Genomic DNA, 21114 nt, shown 5'->3' with positions numbered 1-21114 from the left:
CCAGGACGGGGGTCCTTAGACGAAGAGGAGGTCAGGACACAGACACGCACAGAGGGATGACTCTGTGAGGACACGGGGAAGAGACAGCCGTTGACATGCCCAGGAGAGAGGCCTTGGGAGGGACCCGCCCTGCCCGCCCCTGGGGCTCAGGCTCCAGCCTCCAGGAACCGGGGCGGGGGGAGGGTATGTATTATGGCAGCTAAGCTGACTCATGCAGCCCCCACCAGATGCCCAGAGAGGACCACGTATAAACCACTTTGCACCTGCTGCCTCGGTCTCCTTGATGGCCGCGTTCTGTGATTTGGAGGCTACAGGGAGGCTTACGAGGCTGGAAGTCCTCAGCTCCAGCCATGAGGACTCAAGGTTGCCGTGACACACGATTAAAAAGAAACATATCCAGGAGTTCCCATCTTGGCTCAGTGGTTAACGAATCCGACTAAGAACCATGAGGTTGCAGGTTCGATCCCTACCCTTGCTCAGTGGGTGAAGGATCCGGCGTTGCCGTGAGCTGTGGTGTAGGTTTCAGATGCAGCTCGGATCCTGCGTCGCTGTGGCTCTGGCGTAGGCCGGCGGCTACAGCTCTGATTCGACCCCTAGCCTGGGAACCTCCATATGCCGCAGAAGTGACCCAAGAAATGCCAAAAAGACAAAAAAGACAAAAAAAAAAAAAAGAAAGAAAGAAACATATCCAGAGAGAAGTATGACTCAAAAAGATACATGCACCCCACTGTTCATGGCAGCACTAAATACAATAGCCAAGACATGGAAACAACCTAAATATCCCTGGACAGAGGGGTGGGTAAAAAAGACATGGTATATATGCATAATGGAATACTACGCAGCCATAAAAAAATGAAACCATGGCATTTGCAGCCACATGGATGGACCCAAAAATTATCATGCTGCGTGAAGCTCGTCAGACAGTGAGACACCCACATCACATGCTATCCCTTCCATGTGGCCTCTAACGAAAGGACACAATGAACTTCTCTGCAGAACAGATGCTGACGCAGAGATGTTGAGAAACTGATGGTTTTCAAAGGTGACAGCTTGGGGGCAGGGGGCTGGGCTGGGCATTTGGGATGGAACTGCTATGACATTGGGCTGTGATGATCAGCGTACAACTATAAATGTCATCAAATGCACTGAGTTCAAAAAAATAAAAAGAAGCAAACAGAAAACCCCTTATCTGCCCTTCATGTCCGCCGCGGTGTTTTGGGAAATCCCAAACCAGGAAATCTCAGATCTTTGAGGGGAGGAGTTCCCTGCTGGCCTAGCGGTTAAAGATCTGGCATGGTCACTGCTGTAGCATGGATTCAAACCCTGGCCCAGGAACTTCCAGGGGTGGCCAAAAAATATATATGTAGAGCTGAGGCCTGAAGAGTGAGCGTCACTGGAGGAAAAGGGAGAATATTCTTGAGGTAGGAGTGGACATGTGTGCTCCTGGGTTGGGGCTGGGTCCCCTGGGGAGGAAATGCCAACCGGTGGGGGCTTGAGTTTGCTAGTTCTGCTCTACAGGGAGCAGGGAGGAGGGCGAGATTCTCCTGTTAATCAGAGGACAGCAACTCTATGGGAAGACAAACCCCCAGGGGCCTCGGACATGGTTACAGATGGGGGCAACCTTTTATTGTTTTTGGCTGAGCCCAGGGCATGCATAAGTTCCCTGTGCCAGAGGTCAACCCCGAGCTGCAGCCCCGACCTGAGCCCTAGCAGTGACAACGCTGGATCCTCTACTCACTGAGCCACCAGGAAGCTCCCATTTGTAGAGTTTTTGATGATCAGAGTGACCCTCCATCCAAGGACAGTGTCCTCCTGAGAGACAGAAGAGGAGACACAGACACAGAGGAGAAGCCACGGGAAAACGGAGGCAGAGACGGGAGGGAGGCAGCCACCAGCCCAGGGCTGCCTGGAGCCCCCAGAAGCTGGAAGAGGCAGGAGGCACCCTCCCCTGGAGCCTCTGGAGCGAGCGTGGCCCTGGCACCCCTTGACCTCAGACGTCTGGTCCCCAGGGTGGGGGAGGATGGAGGGCTGTGGGTTCAAGTCCACAGTTTGTGGTCACCTGTTACAGCCACAGGACACGCACGTGGCTCCCCTTCTTGGAAAGAAAGAAAAAGGCCACTGATAAAGTGAACGCATTTTTCTTCTAGCACAGAAATAGCCCCCTCGCCGGCCCCCGAAACGCTCCCACTAGGCTCTCGTTGCCAGAGCACCAGTGACCCATCTCTGTGCATCAGCACGCTTCTCCAGAACTACCCACGGGCCTCTTCCGAGCAGGTTTTCTCCCCCTGCCTCTGATCCGGATTCGGATCAGACACGATTGCATGTTTCTGAGATGGCGTTGGAGCTGAAGGCAAGCCCTTTCCCAAGGGGCCGCCCGGGCTCGCGGATCTCCTGAGCCGCAGGAAAAACGCCTTCTTATTCAGAGCCATCCTGGGAACACAGTCCCAGGCGGTCCCACGGCCACCGAGAGGCAGAGAATGACGAGGAACGGAAGTCAAAGCAGGGCCGTCCCACCAAATGCCCGCTACCGTCCTGGTGCTTGGCCAGGGCTCCGGGACGACTCTGTTGCCTGCAAGATGGCACGTGAAGCCATTGCCAGCTCTGCACACCCCCCACCACGCCCCAAGAACCTGGAGGCAATACCGCAAATCCCCAGGAGTCACGTTCAAGCTCCAGCCCATTTCAGGAAACGTCCCCCTGCATTGTCTCATTCAGACTTTGTTCCACCAAAAAAAAAAAAAAAAAAAAAGCAGTCTGCTGATGGAGGCCGCTGCTTTTTCCGAATGTCACAAAGTCTGTTATTATGATTGCTGTGGTTATTATGGTGCCTGGAGGCGGGGGGCCTCATTTATCCAAATACCCCTGGATGAACCCTTCCAAGCCACCCCCTCCAAGCAGTGAAGAAGAACAAAGAATTCACTGGCAAAAGGTCCGACTCTTTCTGACACACAGAATACGTGCAGGAGAGACAAAAATGCAGGAATCCTGGCTGGGAACGCAGGGTGGACTTGCCCACACAGGCTGGTTTGATGCCAAACAGACCTAAAAGGAGAAGCGAAACCCAACATCTCCCACCTTTGGGGGAAGCCTCAAAAACGTGTGTGCCCTGGAGTTCCCGTTGTGGCTCAGTGGTGAGCGAATCCGACTGGGAACCATGGGGTTGCGGGTTTGATCCATGGCCTTGCTCAGTGGGTTGAGGATCCGGCGTTGCCGTGAGCTGTGGCGTAGGTCCCAGATGCGGCTCGGATCCCGCGTTGCTGTGGCTCTGGTGTAGGCCGGCGGCTACAGCTCTGATTCGACCCCTAGCCTGGGAACCTCCATGGGCCACAGGAGCAGCCCTAGAAAAGGGCAAAGAGACAAAAAAAAAGAAAAGAAAAAAAAGTGTGCGTTTCTCTTGATGATTTGTGGTGTTTTGGTTTTGTTTTCCCTGTAAGATGCTGATGAAGGTACAAGTAGCTTAGACGGCTCGTTTCCAGGCACAAGGTGCGTGCCTGCATGTGTGTGTGTGTGTGTGTGTGTGTGTGTGTGTGTGTGTGTGTTTGTAGGGAAACCCTTTAACGAAAACTGCATGTAACAGGGGATGTTGTTGGAAACGAGCTTCCTTTCAACTTGCCGGCTATTCAAAATGAGGCTCAGACACAGACGGCAATCCATGAACCGCAGAGCTGGGCTCCCTTGGAGTTCCCGTGGTGGCTCTGCGGGTTAAGAGCCTGACACAGTGTCCACAATGATCCCTGGTCTCGCTCAGTGGGTGAAGGGCCCAGGGTTGCTGTGAGCTGTGGCACAGGTGGCAGACGCGGCTCCACTCTGGCGTTGCTGTGGCTGTGGTGTAGACCTGCCGCTGCAGCTCCAGTGGAACCCCTAGCCTGGGAACTTCCATGTGCCGCGGGTATGGCCCTCAAAAGCAAAAAGAAAAAAAAAAGCAGGAGAACTTCGGTTGGAAAAAAAGGAGGAAGGAAGGCAGAAAGAAAGATAGGCAGGAAGGAGAAATCGCGTAACTGCCACACAGGTTGAGCTCTGGGTGGTGACACGGGGCACTTTCATTGTGTTCTTTATACTTTCCTAAGTTTTCAAAGTATTTTTATAATGAACGTGCATTGCTTATACGAGGGGAAAAAAGCTATTTCAGAAAACGTAACGATGGCTACTTTGTTGGGAATTTAGGGGGAATCACGATCTCACTCCTGGGAACCATCCCCGTGGCTCCATCAGTAAGCGGGGACTTTGTGGCTGAGCTAGTAGAGGACGTATGAGTATCTTCATGAGGTCCATTGCTTTTGTTTTTTAAATAAAACTGACTTTGGCCTTTAAAAAAAAAAAAAAGGAGCAGGAGACCCATCAGCAGGTGGCCCTCGACCCAGGGGACCCATCTGAGGCCGGAGCTGAGCCCGACCACCTGTGGACGAGCACGTCCGGCTGAACCCGGGCACCTGTCAGCAGATGAATGACGGATGCAGGGGTTTGCTGTCAGGCATGGGTGTTGGGAGAGCGGTCCTTGGAAACCCTTGTGCATGGAAAACAGGTGCAAAACAGCCCTCTCTGAGCCCTCCATGCCTGACCCTGCGAGACGGAGACGCGGGCAGAAGTATTTTGGGTGTTCAGGCAGGTGTTACCAAGCTTCTTCTGAAAAGGACCCAATAGGAAGGAAAAGAATAAGGAAATATTTCCTCTCCTGGGACGTCCAGGAATTTCGTGGGTGATGTCAAGTGCACTGCAAATCACTGTGGAAAAAGTGCATTAACCATTTAATAATTATTTCACATTCTTCCATGGCAGGTTTTTGTTTTGGTTTTTAAAAAGCTATGTATCAAGGAATATCTTCCTCATTCCCGACACCAGCATGCATTCCTAGGGGATCAAATATTTTAATTAAGAAAACGTTTAACGTGTTAGAAGACAAAAGATTTAAAAAAAAAAAATCAGTGCGGTTGATGCCTTTCTAGGCATGACAGCAAGCCCCCACACCATCAACCAGACTCCAATAAAATTTATTTTTAAAAATTAAAAAAAGTATAAATAGAAATAGTTCTAGTTTTTAAATAAAAAGATTGTATTTGTAAAAAAAAAAATACCACTCACTAGCTTCAGTGCATAAAAAGAATAAAAACAGAACAGGATGGAAGATAATATGAGAAAAAGAATGTATATATATGACTGGGTCACTTTGCTGTACAGCAGAAATTGACAGACTATTGCACATCAGCTATAATAAAAAAATTTTTTAAAGTGAATGGGGAAAAATACCACTTCAGAATCAAAAGGTGAAGCATAAAGTGAAAAAGTTTATTTGCTACCTACTTCACCATCAAATCTTTGACATGTAAAGAGTTCCTACAAATCAACAAGAAAAGGACCAATAAAACACTAAAAAATGGACAAAAGGTATGTATCCACTTCTCCCAAAAATGGAAACCAAATAGGTCTTACACATGCACAGATTCTCAAACTGACTTGTGTTCAGAGAAATGCAATGCAAACGCAGTGGATTCAATATGGTTTTTCAACTCAGAGATTGGTCCGAAAACTGGCAGGGCCGCAAGGAAACAGATCTGAGCCACGACTGGCAAGACTCCAAATTTGCACAACTTCTCTGGGGGGTGATTGGGCATAAAAATGAAACATCCACATGCTTTTTTGTCTCACAAAACCCACTTCAGGGGGCATTAATGCAACGCACAGACCCACAATCATGTGGATAGGATATTTCTTGCAACCTCAGAAAACTAAATATACAACTACCATAGGATCTAGTAATCCCACTCCTGGGCATCTATCCAGACCAAATTTTTCACTGCAAAAGATCCATGCAGCACTATTTGTAACAGCCAAGCCATGGAAACAACCTAAATGTCCATCGACAGAGGAATGGATCAAGAAGATGTGGTCCATAGACACAATGGAATATTACTCAGGCGTAAAAAAGAATGAAAGAATGACATTTGCAGGAATGTGGGTGGAACTAGAGATTCTCATACTAAATGAAGTAAGTCAGACAGAGAAAGACACATAAATAGCACAGGATGTCACTTAAATCTGGAATTCAAAATATGGCACAAATGAACCTGTCTATAGAATAGAAACAGACTCACAGACGTGGAGAACAGACTTGGGGTTGCCAAGGGGGAGGCGGGGGAGGGAGTGGGATGGACGGGGAGGTTGGGGTCCCAAACTATTGCATTGGGAGTGGATAAGCAATGAGGTCCTGCTGTCCAGCACAGGGACCTCTATCTAATCACTTGTGATGGAACAGGATGGAAGATTATGTGCTAAAAAGAATGTGTGTATATATATATGTATAACTGGGTCCCTCTGTTGTACAGCAGAAATTGACAGAACACTGTACATCAATTATAATAATCAAATTTAAAAATAAAAAAGGACTGGAAGAGAAGAAAAAAGAAAAGAACTTGGATACAGACTCTTAGGTAGAGAGAAATAATTTAAGAAATGAGGAATATATAACCCATTGGATTGGAGAAGGTCTTAAAACTTCTAGCCCGATAACATATGGATGCTTGAGTCCCCTTTAAAAATGAGAGTTCACATTTATTAAATGGGTATTGTTGTGCCAGTCCGGTGCAAAGCATTTTGAAATAATATATACTAAAAATTAAAAAAAAAAATAAAGATACCCCTTGCAGCATTTGGAGAGCAAAGACTTGGCCACAGCTCCAGGGGGTTAGTCAAACACACGTTATGACACAGGCTTTCAACAACCCCCCTGCTGTCCCTACCGTCTCCTGACAGCCCTTAAATACATTCTTTTATGGTGATGCAAACTCCCTTGGACTCGAAACCCATGACGTCTTTATGGAGAAGTTCCAAATGATTTTCAAAAGCCCTCTTTTTCACACATCATGACGCAACGAGCCACGTCATCAAAACGCGGAATGAGGCTGAAGGGAGCATCTCGCGGAGGGGAGTATCTGATTCAGGGAAGCATCTGGCTGAGGGGAGCATCTCGCCCAGGGGAGTATCTCATTGACTAGCGTATCTGAATGATAAGAAATACCTTTCCCCACGTGACCACCGGAGGAAACAGATTCAGAAAAGCCCACAGAGGAGCCAGCACTTAGGGGGATCATCTGTCTGACGGCCCCAGAAAACAGAACCCAGGTCTCCACCCCATTCATTTCCATGCCTTTTCTACAAGGGCCTCCATGGCTGAACATTCACGTAAAAAGGACGTGGGTTTCTCATTTCTTTTTATTCGTCTGGGGCGGGGGAGGGGGAGTCCTCATCAATAAAAGAATTTATTTTTTTTTTCTTGAGGAAACTAACCAAAGGCTTCCCTCGTTCTACAAAAGGCCCGGATGCGGGGAGGTTCAGGCGCATTTAATACAGCGATGGGTGAACAGCGCAGCGTTCCGGTCTGCGGGGACTTGAGCGGGGCGGCTATTCGAACGACGGCGACCTGGTGACAGGGGCTGAGCCCTTCACATTCCCCAGGGAATCCTGCAGCGCCGTGGCGAAGGTGAGCGTCCTGTGCTCTCTGGATGCGGACCTCGGCGGAACTCATCCCCCCGGGCACGGTGGTGGCGGACGCGTCTCAGGGTTAAAACGTGGCATCCCCTTGGGCAAAGGCACGAACTCGCCGGGGCTTGTTCCTGGCGGGGCTGCTCAGCCCCCCGCAGGCAGGCCGTCGGGAGGCGCCCAGCAGGCAAGCTGGCGATCCTGCTGCCAACGCGGCTGCTTAGCTGCCCGTCTTCTATTTCTCCAGAAGCGTCTGTTGCACTGCCAGGGCGAGACAACAGCACAATGTACATGCACGCGAGGTCCCCGGCGCCCCCTCCACGCGCGCGCAAACCTGCACCTGCAACGCCCCAGAGGCAGGTGACTCTATCCCTGTAAAAGATCAATGGGGAGTTCCCATTGTGGCGCAGTGGTTAACGAGTCCAACTAGGAACCATGAGGTTGCAGGTTCGATCCCTGGCCTCTCTCACTGGGTTAAGGATCTGGTGTTGCCATGAGCTGTGGTGTAGGTCACAAACGCAGCTCGGATCCCGCGTTGCTGTGGCTCTGGCGCAGGCCAGCAGCTACAGCTCTGATTAGATCCTGGGAACCTCCACATGCCACGGGTGCGGCCCTCAAAAGACTAAATAAATAAATAACAAATAAAAAGTTATTTTTTTTAAAAAAAGATCAATGGGCTCAGAATCTCATGGAAAAAAAGCAAAAACGACATCAAAGGGCTAGGGGGCAAAAAATTCAATACATGGCCTGCGCCCATGCAACGGTACCTAGAAAAAAAGAATAAATTCTTTGGGAAAAGTGAAAGAAACGTGCAGAGAAGTTACGCTGTACCAGGGACGTCTCGGACATGGTCAGAAAGGTACCCAATTCCAGAAGGAATAATTTTCCAAATGGGGGTACGCCGGCTTTGTTAATTTACAACCATGGCCGGGGAGGAGGGGGGGTGGAGGCTGATGTTCCGAGCAGTGCATTTAGGTTTTCGAGGTCTATGTGGCGTTTTGGGGTCCTGACAAACTCAATGTATACATCTTCGCCTTGTTTGCAAGGGCAGAGAGCCAGGCAGGACCTTTTTAAAAGGCTCCAATGTTGGCATTCGAACTATTTTAGCATTTTATTCAAAACGCAGCTCATTTCCACGGGCGTCCTGTTCATCAGACGTGGCCTTTCTCGGCCAAGGGAGTGGGTGTCCACGTAGACTCACCAATGAAGAAAGACACACACAGGTGTAGAGACAGAGACTTTGTGTTTTCCTGCCATTTTCAAAAGTGGTCCTCATTACAGACCTTGTGCTCCTGGCCCCGAGAAGCATCCAGAATTGTAAACTATCCCTCCTGATCCAATTCTGCACCTGCTTGGCAGGATTTTGTAAACGCGACGGCAGAACGTGACCCAAAGCAGCATCTCAGAAGACACGTGACGGCCAGCTGCGGATCCAGCCACCCAGCCACCAGGCGCCACTTAGAAAACGACCATCACAGACATTTAAAGAGAACGTGAGGCATTCCTGCTGCGGCTCTGCGGGTTAAGAACCTGACACAGCATCCATGAGGATGCAGGTTCGAGCCCTGGTCTCGCTCTGTGGGTTAAGGATCCAGCGTTGCCATGAGCTGGGGTGTAGGTTGCAGACGTGGCTTGGATCCAGTGTTGCTGTGGCTGTGGCTGTGGTCTAGACCGGCAGCTGTAGCTCGGATTCGACCCCTCGCCTGGGAACCTGCATATGCCGCAGGTGCAGCCCTAAAAAGCAAAGAGAAGTGAAGCCAACTTAGGTCTCATCAGAAGCCTCAAGCCCCAGAATGTTTCTGTATGTATCTCGTTTCCTGAACAAATCCCCTCGGGGGAAGCTTTGAGCTACAAAGGATACCATCCCAGGCCACGAAGCGGGATCGGAGGACAGCAGGGGGCGGAGGTCAGACAGACAGGCTGGGGGCGGTGACACCCCCGTCCCTTCTCACCTGGTGGCTCGGCGTTGGCGCCCTGGCGGTTCTCCATGTTGACTTCGCCTTGGTCAGCTGAAAGCAAGCACAGAACCCCCACCCCAGGTGAGTACAAACAGAAGCCCCCCTCAGGGTCCCTCTCAGGCCAAAGCGGCCCCTCCCCCCCCCAAGCCCTCCCCCAAAGCCAAGGACCACCCTGGTCATCAAGGCATGAACGACCCTTCAAGGCGTCCAGTCCGTTTGCCCCTGGGTTTTTTCAGTCTATTTTTATTTTCACATTCCGTGCAGCACCACGGATGGACCTGGAACGAGCATCTCGTACCCCCTGAAGCGTCAGGCAGAGAAGCAGCCTCATCACATGAGATCATGTGTTCGTGGAATTTAACAAAAACGGAAGCAAAAGAACTTACAAAACCGAAACAGATGTGCAGAGTTTGGAAATCAGATTCACGGTTACGCAAGGGAGTGTGGCCATGACCTGGGGTGTAGGTTGCCGACGAGGTTCGGATCTGGTGTGGCTGTGGCCGTGGCTGTGGTGTAGACCAGGGGTTACAGCTCCGACGCGACCCCTAGCCTGGGAACCTCCACATGCCGCAGGTGCAGCCCTAAAAAGATGACAAAATAAAATAAACATTTATTCTTTATATGGTTAAGCTAGACTTTAGGTGACAAAATGAAATTACTTTTTTTTGTGTGTGTGTGTGTGCTACACCTGAGGCATATGGAAGTTCTCAGGCTAGGGGTCCAATCAGAGCTGCAGGTGCCGGCCTACACCACAACCACAGCAACACAGGATCCGAGCCGCCTCTGTGGCTCACACCACAGTTCACGGCAACACTGGATCCCTAACCCACTGCGCGAGGCCAGGGATCGAACCCGCGTCCTCACGGAGACAACATCGGGTCCTTAATTCACCTGCTGAGCCACAACGGGAACTCCTATTTCCAAATTGCTGTTTGAAGTTTTCCAACACCCATCATCGCAAAGTGGAGCCTGCCCAGAAACATTCTCCGAGCACCCCGCCCGAAGCAACAGAATTCAAAACGCAGGAGAGAGTCCCAGTCAAAACATGTTTATTTCTTTACTGCAGGGCTGGGGACGAGACATAAGCACATATGACACGAAGTGGACTCAGTTAGCTCATAGGATCTAGGACAACCGTCTCCCCGTTTTCGAAGCTTTCAGAGGCATCGTCTGAGGTTAGGACCACACGGGGACCCCAACACTGCTCTGAACCCAGGTCCCAGAAACACACAGCGCCGCCCACAGGCAGCGGGTCCTGCCAGCTGTCCCCCTCCCCCAAGCACCAACGGAGACCGCAGTCAGAGACCAAAGCTCTGAGACACAAAAAAAGAGGAAAAAGAGGTGCGTCACCACGCGTGGCACCTGTTCTGCTGGCAGGGAAGTCGCTGGGTGATTGACTGAGGGGCATCCTCCAGCTGCTGTGGCAAGAAACCCCAAGGAGGCGTTCGTGTCAGAAGGAGATGACAAGAAAAAAAGAAAAAGAAAAAAGAGAAAGGAAGGAAGGAAGGAAGAAAGAAAGAAAGAAAGAAAGAAAGAAAGAAAGAAAGAAAGAAAGAAAGAAAGGAAGAAAGAGAGAGAGAGAAAGAAATAGAAAGAAAAAGGAAGGAAGGAAGAGATTGAAAGAAAGAAACTGAAAAAAAAAAAGAGACGGAAGAAAAGAAAGAGAAAAAGAGAAAAAAGAAAGAACGGAGGCTGGAAGGGAGGGAGGAAGGAGAGAAAAATGAAGTCACTCAGTAAAAGATGCTCAGCCGGGGCTGCGGGCCCCACTGAGCTGAGCTGGAGGCTTGTGCTGAGGGCGACAGAGCCAGGGTCCCAGTGCCCCAGCGCCCGTCCCAACCCCAAGTGCCCTTAAGGGGAGCCTGGGCTGCACTGGGTACCTCGCCCCACCTCCGCCCCCCCAACCCTTACAAGGCCAAGGGCGCCGCCACCCGGGAGCTTCTCTTGCAGGTGAGGAAGCACGAGGCCCGTGAAATGAACCATAGCAACGGTACGTTGCGGAGGTCTCTAGACTTGGGGACTCGATGTATATACGTGGCAAGCCCTGGGGACCGCGCCTGGCCCCGGGGGTGGGGGCGGGAGGTGGACGACTGACCGGCAGCATCCGATCTGTCCCTTACACTGGGCACGTCTTCCCTGGGACCGAGAGATTCGCCTGACAGCCACCCCCGTGCTCACAGGGACATTTGAGCAGAAGAACCGTGAAATCGGGGACCCTTCTTTTCATACCCGACGGCCGCCGAAGTGACCCATGGAGGCTGATCACAGCTCACAGCCACGGGCACGGCTGTCACAGTCGCCTCCCGAGACTCACCCCCCCCCAAGGTCCCCACCCGCCATCGCGTCTCAGGAAGGGGCATTCATTCCCCTGGACCCTCCGCACAAGGTCGGAAGAGGGAAACTCCTCCCAGGAGGAGGCGGGCTGACCTGCAAGAGCCCCTCGGCGTTGTCTGGGCTTCTGGGGATGCCGGGGATGCCAGACTTTGCAAGACCCCTCCCGTCACGACCTGCCACCCACCCTGGAAGCCTAGCATCCCGAGATTTTTAGGTGATTCCTAAAAACGCCGACTACTTTTTTTTTTGGCCCACGGAGAACTGGGACATTCACAGATTGGAGCAAAAAGGGACCAGAGCAAGAAGAGAGGAGACACTTCATGCAGATGAAGGCTGTGCCATCGGAGGGTTAAACGGGTCCTCGTGGCCCGGGGAGGATCCCAGCCTCTGACCCTGGCGGGCGCTCCTCCCAGGACACTGCAGGGAGGACGGTGGCTGCCCACCCCTGCCCCTCCCTCCCCCTCTGGACCCCCACCCCACAAGGACGGAGGATGGACCTGGTTCATGCAGGGACGTCCCCCTTGTTTCTGTTAGCTTCTGCTTCTAGAGACCTCTGCATTTCCCTTCGTTTTTCGCAAGCTACTCGTGCGTGGAAACAGAACGTTCTAAGCGCCTGTGCCTTGGGAAGGGGGAAAGCCACACGGGATGTGAGGACAAAAGCACAGGGGAGGCGAGGGTTGGAATCTGATCCGGGGGAAACTCATCGGCCTGGCAGCTTTCCTACAGAAAAGGACACACGGCAAGGGTTTTGCCTTCGACTCTGCGTCTCTGTGGACACACACGGATCACAAGGACGCTCCGGCGGCCTGCCCGGGATGCTCGGCTCCTCCCTAGATCTTGGACTCATCTGAAACGGAAGGTCGGAAAGGGAGAATGAAAACGCTCCTGCGCCAGGCACCTGCCCAGGCTCCGGGCGGCGGCGGTGGTGGTGGCGGTGGCAGCAGCAGTGAGCTGTTAGAAAGCCGGTCGGGAGAGAGGCTGGCAGATCAGACGGGAAGGCGGGCTCAGAGTGGACACTGGATTTAAGAGGGGGAAGGAGGTCCAGGGAAAGGGAGGAGGAAGAGAGAGGGAACAGGACAGGACGTGCCACCCCTGCCTCCAGAATCCGCCGCAACCAAGGCTGAGGGAAGCAGCTGGCCATGCCAGGAGCAGCAGCAGGACGCCGACGCTGCCATCCAAGCTGGAAGCCAACCCACAAAAAACCACAAAGACACACATCCAGTGCTCATGCCCCAAATGGCTGGGAAGAAGCCAGCCTCCACGGCTTAGAAGAAAACCACATAAAATGCCAAGAACCACAACATCCAGCTTTTAGGATAAAGAGACAGAGCTGCCCAACTTCATGGACCGTAGGTGTTTTTTCATACTTTCTCGACAAAACGGAACACGGAGGCCCTCCTAAATAAGTTTATAGCGAGAGTAACTATTTGGGAGTTCCCAGTGTGGCTCCACAGGTTAGGAACTTGACTAGTATCCATGCGGATGCAGATTCGAGCCCTGGCCTCGCTTAGTGGGTTAAGAATCCAGCTTTGTTGGAAGCTGCAGCACAGGTTGCAGACACACCTCGGATCCAGTGTTGCTGTGGCTGTGGTGTAGACCTGCAGCTGCAGCTCCGATTCGACCCCTAGCCTGGGAACCTCCAGATGCTGCGGGAGCGGCCCTAAAAAGACAAAAAAAAAAAGAGAGAGAGAGAGAGAGAAAACCACAAAGAAATCGGATGTAAAGTTGCACCTGATGCCACGTCAGTCCAGAAGAGAGACAGCAGGCAGTATGCCAGGGCACCGCATCCAGCCAGACTCTCCAGGAGCATAAACTGAATCCCACTCACGGCCCCGAGTCAGTTCACCAGAAAGCAGGCTTTTGGTTTCGAAACATGTACGTGCCCCCAGCTCTACTGGGGAACTTTTTGTGTTCACGCCCACTCCTGCCCCCTGTGAGGGATGGAACACTTGAACCCACGACCAAGACCCAGAGGTGCCGTGGGGTCCCATGCACAACGCTTGCTTTCTCCAATTTCTGAACCTCATTTGCAAATTCTGCACCATGTCCCGGCTGTGAAGGCCCCTGGGCCCTTCCTCAGATGCCCCGTCTTGACACAAGCATGTTCCTACACCCCGCTCACCAGCTCACCGAGACGCTTTGCATTTCCAGAATCCACCCAAAGTGTTTGCAAAAACCTCCGGGTCAGGACGCCCCGAGCCTCCTCGGCCAGCAAGCCTTACTCCTCGCTTAGCGGAGCACCAAGCTCCGGGCGGGAGCATCTTCAGCGAAGGAGGACAATGTGCTTGGAAAGGAAACACAAACGCGTCTCCATGGAAGCTCTTTGCTCCTTCTTAGAGACGCAAGAGAAAAGCATTTTCCTGGCTTCTGTCTCCTGTCCCGGTTCTAACCGCAGACCTTTTACACGCATTTCCTGGAACGGGCTCATCTGTCCGTTCGGGCGCTGCTGGGTGCCTGGCACGCAGCCAGCCGATGGCGCTTTGCTGCGCGTGGCCAGAGGGCAGCTGCCTACTTACGAGCGAGAAATAAGATGCAGTCACTGGGACCCTCCACTTCGAGAAGACTGATTAAAAAATAGAAGCTTATTTTCGGGCTCTGAAGGCAAACACGGTGTAGGACTTTTGCTTTTTTTTTAAATTTTTTTGCATGCCTGCAGCACGTGAGAGCTCCCAGCCCAGGGCTCGAACCCGAGCCACAGGAATGACAACACTGCATCCTTAACCCCTCGGCCACCAGGGAACTCCAGGACTTTCCACTTTCAGGCTCTAAATAGCATGTGTGCTCCTAAAACTCTGGAAGGATGGGAGATGAAGGGGCAACTCCATCCCTAGGCTGAGACCCCGCCTCCATCTCCACCTATTCAAGGCTTCTTCTGGGAGTTTCCCAGGAGCCCCAGGGAGGGGTCCCTGAGGCAAATGACATCAAGAATGAGACGTTCAAACCCTACAAACCACATCACACCCCAGCCCTCCCTGGGTCTGTAACCGTCAAGGTAAGACCTAGATAGAGCCTTCCTGAGGTGCACGGGCACTAGCTGTGCTCCAAATCGTACGAGTTCCCTTTGCGGCGCAACAGAAACGAATCGGACCTCGTATCTGTGAGGACGCAGGTTCGATCCCTGGCCTCGCTCCTTGCGTTAAGGATCCGACGTTGCCGTGAGCTGTGGTGTAGGTCGCAGATGCAGCTCAGATCCCACGTTGCTGTGGCTGTGCTGCAGGCCAGTGGTTACAGCTCTGATTGGACCCCTAGCCTGGGAACCTCCATATGCCACAGCACAGCCCTAAAAAGACACACACACACACACAAAATCGTAGAATTCCCTGACGTCAGGACAAATCCTAGGTAACTTTGCATTTGAGGAGAAGGTCCCCACAACGGCCAGGACTGGGGTTCTCATCACAGGGCTAGTAACTGGGGCATTCTCCACAGTCCCCTATAAATGACCCCATCCCACCTTCCCAGGGAAGCTGTTGGTACTGGGTTCTGGCAGAAAGGGACTAATTTACACAGGGTTTGTATTTTAATTCTCTGGGGTGCGGAAGACAATACGGCGGCCCCACAGCCACGGTTCTTCCACGAAGAGGATGAGGGCGGCAGGGAACATGAATCAAGACAGACAAGCTAGGAGTTCCCATCCTGGCTCATCGGTTAATGAATCTGACTAGCATCCATGAGGACGCAGGTTCGATCCCTGCCCTCACTCCACGGGTTAAGGATCGGGCGTTGCTGTGAGCTGCGGGGTAGGTCGCAGATGCAACTTGGATCTGGCGTTGCTGTGGCTGTGGTGTAGACTGGCAGCTGCTGCTGTGATTCAACCCCTAGCCTGGGAACCTCCATATGCCGCAGGTACGGCCCTAAAAAGCAAAAAAAAAAAAAAAAAAAAAAAAAAAAAAAAGATGAACAAGCTATAAGGTTTGTTCAGCCCTCGCGCTCTGCCAGGCAACCTGGAGAGACTTGCACGCACAGTCTGAGCTTCACCAAAATTGGAAAGCATAGCCCACCGTCTCCCCGCTTTATGTAACCGCCCCAAAGGGGCGTTGTTACGACCACACAAGCTCACACAACGAAACGCAGCAAGCCCTGGGACGGAAGCCCCCAGGTCAGACCCCAGGGGTCCGGCGGTGTCAGGCAGCCTCAGCCCCCTCTACGTGCTCCCTGCCAACCGGCTCCTTCCAGCGCTGGTTCCGAAGAAAGCACAGCTTCTGGGGGGCCGGGTGCCACAGCCAGGAAGCGGGGATGGAAGGACTCACCGTTCTCTTTGAAGCAGAGCTTCTTCTTCTGGTAGGCGATGAAGCTGGAGATGGCACCAGCCACGGCGACGACTACGGCGCCCACGATGCCAGGCACCACCCCGGGGGAGTCGCCTGTGGGAGCAAGCACAGGGCGCCGTGATGGGGGGACAGGTGGCATGCCCAGAGAGCCCACGAGGCAGGGGGCCGGCAGCCCTGCCCGGGGGCAGTGGATGGGGCTGACTGCGGAGATGCCAAAGGGGTCCCCTCCTGAGCCCCCTAGAGTCACACCGAGAAGGATGTTCATTTTGCTCCAGGCGTCATTTCCGTGCCAATAACCGGCTCCCCACCTCCTCGCCCGCCCTGAGACCAGCTCAGGGCTCCTCCCAGCTCAAAGCAGGCACTCCCGGGCAGAGTGGGAGGTGCCCAGCTGGAACCACTGGGAGGCCGTGAGACCTCAGGCAGTCAGATTCCCAGCTCTTCTAAGAAAATCAAAGCCACCGACGTCTTCGGTAAGTCTGTCCATCACGATGCCTTCCCCTGGACGTACTGTGATGGGATTTCCATCCGCTGCCCCTAATCCCCCAATTCCTGCACCTGTCCCACGGTGACAGCCGTTTTCATGGCAGGGCAGGTGCACCAGACATTCTGCCCCAGGCAGAAAACCCAAGGACGATGGGAGGGTTCATCATACGTGTCAGCTTGACTGGCTACGAAATCCCTAGGCATGGAGTTCCCTGGCAGCCCAGGGGTTAAGGACTCGGCATTGTCGCCGCCGTGGATGGTGTCTGATCCCTGACCTGGGAACTTCCGCCTGCCATGGGCATGGCCAAAAAAAAAAGAGAACTGCCCACCCCCATTATTCTGGGTGTGTCCAGGTGGGGGTCTTCAGAAAAAGCTTAACCTCTGAAGCCATAGGTTGAGTGACGCAGGCTTCCGTACCCAGGCTGGACACACATCGTCCAACCTGTGACGACCTGATGCAATTCTAAGGCACACTTTGCTCTCCGTGCAGAGGGGGGACACCCCCTTCCTGCCCTCGGACACGGATGCGCCCGGTCCTGGGGACTCTGGGCTCAGGCTGGATCTAACACCGTTGCTTCTGCTGCTTCTCAGTGTTTAGCACCGAGAGGGACCCACAGCAGCCACTGTGCCGAATCCCTGGTGGGCATGCAGCAGGGCGTGGCACGTCTCAACTTCCATGAGCACGGGAGCCAACTCCTTCTCGTAAATGACTTTCTCTGTACGTCCCTACAGCTGAGTGGTCCTTTCCCTGGAGCACTCGGAGGCACCGGCACGCTCCTTCTTAGGGCCCTTGGGGACAGTGACCGATCTTCAAAGGCAGGCTGCTGCATCGGCGCCCAGCTCTGAGCGTTTTAGAGGCAGGCGGTCACCTTGCTGCAGGCGCACCGCATCTTATGACACGGCACGGATGCTGCGTGGTTTGCACATCATCGGTTCGTGGTTCCCGGCCTCGGGCAAGTCCATGGGCGCTGTTTTTCCAGCTGCCCCTGCTCCCTGCTTGTCTCTGCTGCATTTTGGTCATTCTCACCACCCTCCAAGGTTCTGCATCATGATTCTGTTTGCGAAGGTTTCTGTGACCCGGGAGCTTCGATGTGCTACTATGACACAGGAAGGCTCAGGGGACGGGGAGCCTTTTGGGGCAGTAAAGAGTTCTGGTGTTTGATTTGGCCACAACCATGGCCTGTGAAAGTTCCGGAGCCTGGGATTGAACCTGCGCTGTAGCAGCAATCCAAGCCATTGCAGTGACCATGCAGGATCCTTAATCCACTGAGCCACAGGGGAACTGCAATGAAGTGCTGGGTTTTGTTTTTTGTTTTTTTTGGCTCTTTAGGTATATGGAAGTTCCCAGACTAGGGGTCGAATCAGAGCTGCAGCTGCCGGTCTACACCACAGCCACAGCAATGCCAGATCCAAGTCGCATCTGCAACCTGCACCACAGCTCGCAGATCCTTAACCCACTGAGTGAGGCCAGGGATCGAGCCTGCGTCCTCATGGATCCTCGTCAGGTTCCTAACCCACTCAGCCACAATGGGAGCTCCCTAAAGGGTTTTATAATGAAAGTATAGAATAGACGACAGCCTAGGGTCGGCATCACTTTTAGAGGCCCCTGAAAGGGTGTGTGACTCGCGTGACGGCTGTGGTCTGGGCCCCAACGCACAGCTTCGCCGAGGTCTGCCTGGGTTTCCTCTGGGGCCTCGCCGCCCAGAGACGGAGAACCCTGCTTGGCGCTGGCACCGTTCGGGTGACGCTGCAAGCGCTACATGGCAGGTCATGGCCACGGCGTCCGTCTTTCCGCAACAGCCCAGAGGAGCCACCCAGGACGTGACGAACCAGGCGCACATACCTTGCTCATTGTCGTCATGCCTCTGGCTTCCGCCCCCGCCGCCACCGCCGCCGCCACCGCCACCTCCTGCAACAGAGAACAAGGCTCAGTGATGCATTGTGTTGGGAATGGGAAGCGCACGTGACACCCAGGACCAGCGCCTCCGACCTTGGGGTACGAAGGTCATGAACAGAAACGTCGTGGGACTGAGCACGGATTGGGGGTCATTTCCCATGAGGGTGGCCCTGTCCACGGCCCAATGGGGGTGTCCTGGCGAGGTGGACGGTGCCACCTGGTTCGCGCCCATGAACTGAAAACCAGACCCAGCACCGGACGCATCCCTGCCCCCAGGTGGGCTCCGGCAGACCCAGGGAGACCCCTGCTGGCCTGGGGAGCCTGTCCCCAGCACTGGGCTCGCGGAGAAGTCCAGCGAGGGCCTTGGCGCCCACCTGAGAGCTGGAGCCCCCCCCTGCCCCCCTGCCCCCATGCCACAGCTACAGGTCATCCAAGGCACAACCCTGTGGACCCCTGGTCTTATCATGTTCGCATCGGGAGGTGCAAACACGAGCCCGACCCTGGGTATCGTCTTCACGCATGCTTCCCCCACAGCGAAGGTGCCATCCCACCACCCCGTCTGTTTTTTTTATGGCCACACCTGCAGCCTATGGAGGTTCCCGGGACCAACGACTGAATCTCAGCTGCAGCTGCAGGCCTACAGCGGCGGCCAGCCCCCGATCCTTTAACCCACTGCACTGGACCGGGGATTGAACCTGCACCTCCACAGCGACCCAAGCCACTGCAGTTGGGTTCTTAACCCACTGGGCCACAGCGGGAACTCCCACGGCCTCTGGTTTCCCCGCATGTAAGGGGAAAGGACGCCGGACGTGAAGTGTAAATCTGCACATTTATGATTGCACAGCCCAGGAATTCACCCCGGGGACTGTGAACTTGTCCGGGGGGCCTCTGGCCTTGCTGAATGTCAGCCAGTCACTCCGGGTGTCTCATTTTTTTTTTAGGGCCACACCTGCAGCCTATGGAGGTTCCCAGGCTAAGGGTCTCATTGGAGCTGCAGCTGCAGGTCTACACCACAGCCTCGGCAATGCCAGATCTGAGCCGCATCTGCAACCTACCCCAGTTCACGGTGATGCCAGATCCTTATCCCACAGAGTGAGGCCAGGGATCGAACCTGAGTCCTCATGGATCCCAGTCAGATTCGTTTCCACGGCAGGACGACGGCCGGAACGCCCATCCTGGCGTGTCTTTTCTCGATACTCCCACGGGCCCTACGTGTTACCAGCTATGGAGCCACACCACCTGCTCTGCTCACAGCGAGGGCTGCATGTGACATGGCCATAGCGCCAGGGGACAGCCCGGTACATCCAGGGCGTAAGCCCACGTGACACTACATGAGACTAGAATCCTGCCTGTTACGCTCCAAGGTGGGGGGAGGCGGGGTCTGGACCTGCCCCTAGAGATGTGGGTTTAAATGAACATCCATGGGGCATTCCCGTTGTGGCTCAGTGGGTTAAGAACCCGCTGAGGAACCACGAGGTTGCGGGTTCGATCCCTGGTCTCGCTCGGTGGGTTAAGGATCTGGTGTTGCCATGTGCTGTGGTGTAGGTCGCAGATGCAGCTCGGATCTGGTGTCTACGAGGCTGTGGTGTAGATTGGTGGCTGCAGCTCCGAGGCGACCCGTAGCCTGGGAACTTCCCTATACCTCAGGTGCGGCCTTAAAAAGGAACAAAGAGAGAAGGAAAAATCTGACTTTCCACTTGTCACTAACCCACGAGCATCATTGGGACAAGTCCCCGCCCTCTGTTGACTGCTCAGTTCATTAAATACCATGAAACGGCCACAGCAGGTGGCCCCTGGAGACGCAGGAGAGGCAGTCTTAGGGATGTGGGCGTCATGGACCCGCCCCAGGCCTCCATCACCTGCACAAGGCGGGGCTCACTCCCAGCACCCCAACCTCTGGAGGAGCAGGTCTGACAGTCCACACCCTGGACATACGGCCCAAGGCTAGACCTTCAAAAGAGAGCTCCGAACAGCTGAGGGTGACTGCCTGAGGGAGAAGACTTCCCAGGCTGCCAGGAACTCTGCAGAACCAGGGGACGGAAGCCTGGGGACACGGGAAGGAAGGAGACACATGGAAGGAAAGCTCACCTCCACCTGAATTGCTGTCAACAAGATCAGAATCCGAAAAGCCTCCTGGAAGGAAAAACACAGTCATCAGTCACATCGGAGCTGTCATCAAGGGAGCTCCGGTCGTGGCTCAGCTGTAACGAACCCGACGAGTCTCCGTGAGGACGCAGGTTCGATCCCTGGCCTCGTTCCCTGGGTTAAGGATCTGGCGTTGCCGGGAGCAGTGGTGTAGGTCACAGACGCGGCTCGGATCTGGCATTGCTGTGGCAGTGGTGTTTGCCGGCAGCTATGGCTCTGAGTCAACCCCTAGCCTGGGAACCTCCGTATACTGCAGGGTGTGACCCTAAAAAGACAAAAGAAAAAAAAAGAAGAGCAGTCATGAAGGAGGAACAGCAAGGTCCTGCTGTGCAGCACAGGGACCTCTCTCCAGTCTCTTGGGATGGACCAGGACGGAAGAGAACATGAGAAAAAGAACGTACATGGGTGCAGGACTTTGCCATAGCACAGAAATTGGCACACACTGTAAACCAACCATACTTTAATAATAATAAAAAAAGAAGGTGTGGTGCATACACGACAGAATATTACTCAGCCGTCAAAAAGAAGGACACCATGTAATTCGCAGCAACATGGA

The 21114-nt window shown here is 53.7% G+C and overlaps 1 protein-coding gene across 7 annotated transcripts in view; it reads right to left on the bottom strand.

Annotated features, from left to right (window-relative positions):
• Positions 1–5262: 5262 nt before the first annotated feature.
• Positions 5263–21114, bottom strand: part of LOC146394442 (CD99 antigen-like) — a 37942-nt gene continuing 22090 nt past the window's right edge. Inside the window, exons 6-10 of one of the 7 annotated variants that reach the window (XM_085007068.1) lie at positions 20502–20664; positions 18360–18425; positions 16013–16126; positions 9426–9482; positions 5263–7734 (exon numbers count right to left, since the gene is read on the bottom strand). In XM_085007068.1, coding sequence (XP_084863194.1) covers positions 7709–7734; positions 9426–9482; positions 16013–16126; positions 18360–18425; positions 20502–20568 — 330 coding nt within the window. In that variant the 5' untranslated portion in view covers positions 20569–20664 and the 3' untranslated portion in view covers positions 5263–7708. Of the gene's footprint in view, positions 7735–9425; positions 12610–15038; positions 15594–16012; positions 16127–18359; positions 19447–19989; positions 20686–21114 lie in introns of all 7 variants that reach the window. The other 6 variants (XM_085007069.1, XM_085007066.1, XM_085007067.1 and 3 more) reach the window with 6 other exon arrangements.

The sequence above is a fragment of the Sus scrofa genome, chromosome X (assembly GCF_054392235.1).
Source record: "Sus scrofa isolate SSC_HxYL_T2T_F1_AM1 chromosome X, Sscrofa_HxYL_maternal_Yorkshire_Landrace_v2.0, whole genome shotgun sequence".
Taxonomy (NCBI): domain Eukaryota; kingdom Metazoa; phylum Chordata; class Mammalia; order Artiodactyla; family Suidae; genus Sus; species Sus scrofa.
This window is presented reverse-complemented; position numbering and strand designations above follow the sequence as displayed.